The following is a 9,123-nucleotide window of genomic DNA, read 5'->3' as shown; positions in this document are numbered from 1 at the left end:
TAAAAAGGTATGATTGCCGACGAGACAAGAACTCTCCACAAGACACTAAAATGACACAGAAATTAACACGATAAGTCACTTTACGACCTTCATCAATGAGCAAAGACCATACAGCATAGTCAGCTATCGAAGCCCCCGAAATAACAATGTAAAAAAATTCAGACGAGGAAACTGACGGCCTATTTTATATTAAAAAAATGAACGAAAAACGTATAAGTTACACATAAACAAACGACAACCACAGGTTTCTGACCTGGGACAGGCAAATGTCTTTTAAATGCGATTTTTTTATATTCCGTCTGTCTACTTAAATATTTCGGTGACATAAGCCAATATTTACAAAAGCTTTCTATACAAAAATTTAAGAAAAAATCGTATCCTTAAGTTGTGAGAAGAGAAACACCAACAAAACAGTAAGGGATAAGGGTGTTAACAACAAATTGCCAGCGTTCAAACGGTTCTAAATAATCAGCAAAACTGATCTGTATACTTTAAAGCAAAAATAATCAGGCCGTACGGTGACCTTTAGTTGTTAATGTCTGTGTCATTTTGGTCTCTTGTGGACGGATGTTTTATTGGCAATCATACCACATCTTCGTTTTTATTTTCACACAGGTCAAATTACAATAACTATAATATACGGTTTCTTTCAATTTGACAGGTCTACAGACTAAGCGTCCCCTTCTATGCTTGTATCATTCGTCATACTTGGAAGATTAAGTCAGTTGCGAGAGACGCATCATTTTTGGCATCATGCAAATATCAAAACGAGGCAACACAGATGAAAATGTATTTTCTTAAAATTAAACGTCCCACTGACAAATGTATCATGCAAATTAAGTACATAAGAACGTTGTAACCGAATTGTTGCGTGCATTCGTACACATATACAAAATTGCTATAATGATAGTTCATAATACAAACGAAATGTTCATGAAACTTAAGCGCTCAAACCACACATTGCATTATCTGATAGTAATTAAATACATTTTGTATATTAATAAAAACGAGTAAAACAACATGCAAATATTTTTACCTTAATTTACCGATTACTTACATTATCAATTCAAGACCGTAAGTTTTGGTCCAGTATTTTTGTATAGACATGACATTAGTGTCAGCAGTGTCATGGCTATACCGTCACGACATCCCGTGTACCTATAAATTCATCAGCAATTTATAAGATATTCAAAGACGCAAGATCATGACCATGCATATGATACATGTGTATGCTTTGGTTTCTATTCTGCCACTAGCACTTTGTGTTATAAAAGGTATAGAGTTAAGAGGTGGTTTTGGGGGTTTGGGTGGTGTTGTGTGTTTTTTTTATTATCTTTATTTCTAATTTTTTCATTTTATTTTATTTTTATGGGGTGGTCGTCGATGAGTTATATAGTGTTTCTGTTGATATTATGAACTCGGTTGTCTTAGTTTAACAGGAATTCTATAATTTATTACCATATCATATGGATTTTTTCTATTTTTTTACATTTTCAGATGTTGTTTATATTGTTGACAGATCAGGAAGTATACAAGAACGGCACTTTGACGAAGCAGTAGAATTCATATACAACGTCACAGAATTCCTAACCATTGATGAGCAACACCTTAAAGTATCTGTAATGACGTTCTCCTCTGATAACAGACTTGACATTGCTTTTGATTCGTACACAAATAAAACAGAACTTCTACAAAAAATCAACAACTTGAAAGGAACAATAACAAATGGAAATACACAGACAGGAATGGCTATTAATTATACCCAATCCACAATTCTTACAACAGCAAAAGGGGCTAGGTCTGGAGCTGAAGTTGCAGTTATCGTCATGACTGATGGACAGTCTTCCGGATATCCTAAACCTGAAACGGAAGCTGATAATTTACGAGCAGATGGCGCTGATGTGTTTTCGTTGGGGATAGGTTCTGCTCTCTCTGCCAGTAATGCTGAACTGAAGGGAATAGCAAGCGATCCTGATTCGTACTATCTGTTGTACGTGTCAAGCTTTGTATACTTGTGCAATCTAGTTCCTGACCTTGTTCCGAAATTAGGTAAGTTTGTGTTTTGTCAAGGAGATATATAACCATAAGATATCTAGAGGTCAATAAAAATATAGTGGTGCATTTTTTAATGCGAATTGCTTTATAGATGCGTCTATCTTGTCACATTATCAAAAATGTCTGTTGACCTTGAGATTGCTTTCGTCGTTGGGCTGATTTTGTTTTGGCGAACATACCCTGAAAAAAATTTTCCTATATACCTTAAGCTTGAGACGTATGCAAAAAAACATCCCGTTGACCGACTTCTGAGGCCTGCTTCTTATGATCCCGACAACAATGATAGTCGTGTCATATACCATTGTGTAGATAAATCAATTTAGATTTACGGCTTATTAAGTTTAAGTAGGTTTGACAACCGAGAAATAAAAAAATAACGGGAATTCGGGACTGGGTGTCATTTTTCAAAAAAAATAGTTCAGTACCTCGTGTTATATTAAGGTATATAGGAAAAAAATTCTGAGACAAGTGCCTGTGAAATCAGAGCCTTGTTTACTTTATTATATATATTTTTTTCATGTTGTCATCTCGGGTCTTTTATAACTTATTTTATAGTAAATGGTATGTTTAGTCTTGTCAACCGTGCGTTTACTTTTTTCGTATTTTGTCATTTTTGCCTTTGTTAGATAGATGTTTCATTGACAACCAGGCAACATCTCTTAGTTTTTCTCCTATCTTTTCGAATACAGTTGATATCATTTGATATAAAGTTCTTTAAATAAAACTTATTTGTATGACACAATATTAAAAGATCAATTAGTTCTGCTCTATGCAAAATATGTTTTATTCTTAAATCGGTTCATTCTATTCTGACCATGAAACGCAACCTTTACACAAAGAATATCATTAAACGTTTATAAATATTTCTAACCATGTGTTGTAAATAACTCAATAGTAATTAAATTCCAAGGGAGTTTATGTTGTTGGGTTTTTTTTTTAATATTTTGATTTCTACTTTGATGGCGGGAAAAAATCCTGGTCAAGCAAATGACAAAAAAAATATTCTGAATATAACTTATAGTGTTAAATTTGTGAAACAAATATCTGAATGACCGCGTTGAAAAATAAATAATAAAATGTTGTCTAAGAAACAAAAACGCCCCCCCCCCCCCCCCCCCCTCTTTCAATTAAAATGGTTGATCCTTAAGAAATATACTATGTCCACATACGTTTTATTACAAATTTCGACACACGTTCTCTTGTTTATATTGTGTATCATGGTCAATTAAAAATCCTTTATGTTTTAGAAAGCAATATTGCTGCTACTTTACTTTCCGACTGCCCAGAAGATCCTGTAATTGCTTCGATGGACTACACCTCAACGCATGCAGAGTTACATACAACAGAAGCAGACTTAACAACTACGCATCAAGTATTATTACCAACTGAAATGGTCCAAAACACAAGTCTTGTGTTAGCTCCAGTGGATCCTAATTTTGGTTCTAATGCTGTTATTTTGGGTAAGTTAATTTCAATTTAACGAAATTTGTTGTATCAAATTCATTCTGCTTGTTATTTCTTTTTTTTTTTTTAAGTTTCTTTTTTCAAGTATTGTCTGTTGTGACCGTTTAACCTTAAATCTATAATAAAAAGTTGATGGAAACTCAAATTTAAAATTTTCAATAAATTCGTTATGTCTATTATTTATGGAAAATGCGTTACAAAAAAAGTTTAATGTCGCATTCATATTTCACGAAATATGAATTATTTTTATTTCCAACTGTTACGTAAGTCAGCAATCTGAACTGAAAACACCATGGTTAAAAGACTAGAAGAAAAACGAAGTGGATAAACTTTAAAAGAGGGACGAAAGATACCAAAGGGACAGTCAAACTCGTAAATCTAAAACAAACTGACAACGCCATGGCTAAAAATGAAAAAGACAAACAGAAAAACAATAGTACACATGACACAACATAGAAATCTAAAGAATAAACAACACGAACCCCACCAAAAACTAGGGGTGCAAATTATGTTTAATAATGACGGTATAACACAAGCTTCTCTCAGTTACTGTAACTAGTATCTTTACATTTTAACACGTACATATACATGTTTAATGTCGTACGGTGACCTATAGTTGTTAATGTCTGTGTCATTTTGATCTCTTGTGGACAGTTGTCTCATTGGCAATCATACCACATCTTCTTTTTTATATTAAGAATGTTACCGTGTAATGTCAGGATTCATGTCATTTTGGTTTCTGGCTGATTTGTCATTGTCAATCATACCAAACCTCCTCATGTATATGATAAAAAAAAAACATGAATGTCTGGATAAAACAAAAAACATGAATGTCTGGATAAAACAAAAAACATGAATGTCTGGATAAAACAAAAAACATGAATGTCTGGATAAAACAAAAAAACATAACAAAAATCAAGATGTGTGTGCTGCAACGATTTAATAAAAGATTTATCTCTTTTTCAGATCCAAGTATCGCCGCCTTCATAACAACAACAGCTCTTCATTTTCTAAAGAATATACTTAATTAGAACATTGTACAGAAATCTAAAAAGGTTTTTTGTACCTTTCTTATACTGATTCTATACTGTAACATTATTCTGTTTTTTCGTCAACTGTTTTATTCTTAATTAGTATTTTGTACATATTTTCCTTTCAAACATAGATATTCTTATCATTCTTTCATCATGTACAGTAAGGACGAATTTAAAAGGCAGTGAAAAAACATTAGTCTCAGAAAGAAATACATACCTAAGATGTTTAGATACGAACAACATCAAAACACAACATTCGACAGATTAAACGACACGAACTAAAACCCGTTGTGAAGTCAGTAAATATTGCTCCTCTTGTGACAAGTGTCGTGCGCGTGGTGCTTATGTTACAACCCGCTGTGATGTCAATGATCAGCCTCCATACCGTAACAATAGGTCTCTTGTGTTATCCTTACACATTGTTCAATCCTGAGGTATGATCAGGTATCGGTTTAAAAAAAAGCTTACCCTAATACATATCTGGATTTTAACATTGGAAATGAATAGTTTTATTCAGTTAGCGTTTTAGGTTGGGGTTTTTTTGTTGATAAGTCAGCAGTTTAATAGGATTATGATGAAAAACTAGGAAAGATAACAAGGGGGTAATAAAAATTTAAAACAAAATTTAAAGTCTTAGAAATACAGCCATTTTGTTATGTATAAAAAAATAAGAAAAACAGATAAACGACCACCCCTAAAATGTTATACAGAAAACTAAAGATTGAGCAATAATCACCCTATGGTTTACCATAGAAAGTGTGCTTCGAAGATATCTAAAATTTGTGTTTAGATCTGATTTAACTCATAACCACAGCTGTTATATGTTTTTGTGGTGTTCTGGTGATGAAAATTGTTGTTTCGATTATTTGATATAATAGTAGTTCTAGTTTTTAAAACTTGTTGCATTTGTACAAGTACACAGAAAAAGTATGTACATGTACTGTGAAAATTAGAAGGCAAATTCAAGCAATTTAATTAGACGAGAAGTTGTAAGTATGTGCTAAGTTGTCATGAATAGCTTTAAAAAACTGTCATCACTATTATTTTTCTTTTTAAAAGCTTACCAAAAGTTATCATACATTGTTAGATGTTGCTTATAATTTGTAGAATATACCGTCCTTCGCTTACTTTTAAGCTCCAAGACCTTTTCAAAATACATACAATCCAGAATCTCATTAGAGGATAATTGAATCAATTAACTTTATCTTGATTCCCCATCAAATCACTCCGCCTCACTTTGAAGTTAGATTTGAAATAATCTTGAGACATTAGCGACTGTAATTCGTCTTAATACTGACAGTAATTTGTTGTTTCATGGAACTTGTTATGGCCTTAAGGTAATTTGGACGACAAAATCCAGCATTAATTTCACATTGGTGATAAATGAATTCATCAACAAAGTAAAAGAAATCTGACAGAGAAGTCCAAATTAACGATTGATTTTTGTCCGTCTTTTCAAACAATTCTAATCAGTGTTTTATATCGGATAATCAGGCTCAGAATAAAGCAACGTCTTGTTGACATTTACGTCGTATTGTACCTACAAAACTATCCTTATTCTGCAAGAAAACAGTTTCTACATTATGTCATTATGTTTTTTAGCTATGGAAACCAAGTTCTACTTAAGAATGATAATGTGTGTACTTCTATATCATTTGGTCTGTTGGGGAGGGGGGATATAGTTGTCTCTTTGTCAATCATACCACATCTTCTTATTTTTATATCAAGCAAATTCCTCTAAGATCACCAATACATATGTAAGTGAATGTTATGTAGTCATTCCGTCATCAAAAGTATAAACAGTATGACAAATTATGAAGCCTGCCTCCGAGTGGATTTTTCTCACTGCGTAGAAGACTCATTGGTGTCTGGTGGCTGTCTTCTGCTATATGGTCAGGTTGTTTTCTCTTTGAAACATTCCGTGTTCTTCCAATTTCAATTTCAATTATATGTACATTTTGTACTTTCTTTTCACCCACAAGAGAGTTAGCCAACAGCAGTGATATAGTATTAACTTCCCCCCACAGAACTAGACGCATACACATCTCCTGTGGCAAAACCACCAGCACACGCTACCATTTAATGTACATATGTAGTTTTGTCTTTGTGTCCACTCGATTTTATTAAGGGTTAATTAAAGAAAAAGGTTTTTTTCACATATAAATAATTAACATTGCACCGTTTCGTTCAACTGTTTCTCATGATGATAAAATGTAGAATGGAAATGGGAAATGTGGCGTGGTTCAGCTGTGGCTTTAACAAAACTGTGTATACTCAACTCCGAAATATATATGAACTAAAATTAAAAATCATACAAGACAAACACATGCCATATATTGTTATATAGAAAAGCTATTTTAGTTTATAGAAAAGCGCGTCACCAAATGACTCCCGCAATATTTCAATTTATTTAGATATGTGTATCAAGATCTATCAAGTAAGTTCTAGCACACACACATGAAGTTCTTGTTATATGCTTATTATTCCATATAAACTCAAGCTAAATACTGAACGCTTTTTGTTGAAATCTGGAAGTATTTTAAAGATAAAATTTGTCTATAGTTGAAAATAATGTCACACAATTGAATCTTTAACAAATATTGAAAAATGTTTTCTAACATAAAAGATTTGATAAATTTAATTATAATTCTAATATAACATTATAATAGTTTAAAATTGTATTAATAGCTATATTAGAGAGTTTTTGTCATGTTTGTTGCTTTTATTTCGTTTGAGGACATCGTAGGTTTTAGGATTATTCTAAAACACCTATTCATACATCATTACTTAAGGACCAAATTTATTACATCTAATTTAGGAGACTTTCATTAACCTGACCCAAGACCATCATAAGACATGAACTAGTCCTAGGACATTTTGCTGACACGGCCCCGGGCTATAAAGACCTTTGAATTCTATAGTTCATATTTCTATAAGGAGCTTATTATGGAAGTCGAAGGTAAATCTTTTGTGTCTTAAACGTAATGCTTTGACACCTGTGCTAATCAAGAACAAGGCAGATTAGGTCACGTGTAATTCTATAATTCTCTTTCTAAAACCTAAATTAAATTATATAAACAAATTTACAATAGTGCAGCAGTATTCTAATACAAAAAGATGTGGTATGATTACCAATGAGACATTCGGGAGTAAGTGCGACTATCTCCCAGAGACCAAATGTGGTATGATTACCAATGAGACGTTCGGGAGTAAGTGCGACTATCCCCCAGAGACCAAATGTGGTATGATTACCAATGAGACGTTCGGGAGTAAGTGCGACTATCCCCCAGAAACCAAATGTGGTATGGTTACCAATGAGACGTTCGGGAGTAAGTGCAACTATCCCCCAGAGACCAAATGTGGTATGATTACCAATGAGACGTTCGGGAGTAAATGCGACTATCCCGCAGAGACCAAATGTGGTATGATTACCAATGAGACGTTCGGGAGTAAATGCGACTATCCCCCAGAGACCAAATGTGGTATGATTACCAATGAGACGTTTGGGAGTAAGTGCGACTATCCCTCAGAGACCAAATGTGGTATGATTACCAATGAGACGTTCGGGAGTAAGTGCGACTATCCCCCAGAGACCAAATGTGGTATGATTACCAATGAGACGTTCGGGAGTAAGTGCGACTATCCCCCAGAGACCAAATGTGGTATGATTACCAATGAGACGTTCGGGAGTAAATGCGACTATCCCCCAGAGACCAAATGTGGTATGATTACCAATGAGACGTTCGGGAGTAAATGCGACTATCCCACAGAGACCAAATGTGGTATGATTACCAATGAGACGTTCGGGAGTAAGTGCGACTATCCCCCAGAGACCAAATGTGGTATGATTACCAATGAGACGTTCGGGAGTAAATGCGACTATCCCGCAGAGACCAAATGTGGTATGATTACCAATGAGACGTTCGGGAGTAAGTGCGACTATCCCCCAGAGACCAAATGTGGTATGATTACCAATGAGACGTTCGGGAGTAAATGCGACTATCCCCCAGAGACCAAATGTGGTATGATTACCAATGAGACGTTCGGGAGTAAGTGCAACTATCCCCCAGAGACAAAATGTGGTATGATTACCAATGAGACGTTCGGGAGTAAGTGCGACTATCCCCCAGAGACCAAATGTGGTATGATTACCAATGAGACGTTCGGGAGTAAGTGCGACTATCCCCCAGAGACCAAATGACGTAGATTTAAGCAACTATAGACAATCATGATTTAATGTTAAAGTACACATTGCATATAATTCTTTCCTAAGTAATATATATTAAATACCACACCTGCATCACCTTTAGGATATGATATATAAATGTGTCTCTGCAGATACAGCAATATTTTCAAACCAAATTTTCTTATCTACCAATGAATAGAATTAAGGTTTTTAAGTAATTTCAAGAAACGAAATTCCTGACAGAAGAATTAACCACATATAAAAAACATTTAGAATGGAAAGAAGAAATATGTCAAAGAGACAACAACCCAACCATAGAGCAGATACATACCGCAGCCTACCAATGGGTCTTCAATGTCCAACGAGAAAATCAGTCGGGATCAT

At 34.2% G+C, this 9,123-nt stretch overlaps 2 protein-coding genes across 2 annotated transcripts; both read left to right on the top strand.

Moving 5' to 3' along the window:
* Positions 1 to 1,204: 1,204 nt before the first annotated feature.
* Positions 1,205 to 4,842, top strand: LOC134696936 (collagen alpha-1(XIV) chain-like). The gene is made up of 4 exons (XM_063558904.1): positions 1,205 to 1,274; positions 1,498 to 2,049; positions 3,303 to 3,515; positions 4,486 to 4,842. Exons 1-4 carry the CDS (start codon positions 1,205 to 1,207, stop codon positions 4,548 to 4,550), a joined length of 900 nt encoding a protein of 299 aa, XP_063414974.1. The 3' UTR covers positions 4,551 to 4,842.
* A 2,895-nt stretch (positions 4,843 to 7,737) lies between these two features.
* Positions 7,738 to 8,754, top strand: LOC134696935 (adhesive plaque matrix protein-like). Its single transcript, XM_063558902.1, has one exon. The coding sequence runs from the start codon at positions 7,738 to 7,740 to the stop codon at positions 8,752 to 8,754; it is 1,017 nt and encodes a 338-aa protein (XP_063414972.1).
* Positions 8,755 to 9,123: the final 369 nt, after the last annotated feature.

The sequence above is a fragment of the Mytilus trossulus genome, chromosome 14 (assembly GCF_036588685.1).
Source record: "Mytilus trossulus isolate FHL-02 chromosome 14, PNRI_Mtr1.1.1.hap1, whole genome shotgun sequence".
NCBI classification, from domain to species: Eukaryota; Metazoa; Mollusca; class Bivalvia; order Mytilida; family Mytilidae; genus Mytilus; species Mytilus trossulus.
Note: the sequence above shows the minus strand (reverse complement) of the source record. Positions and strands in the feature narration are given on the sequence as shown.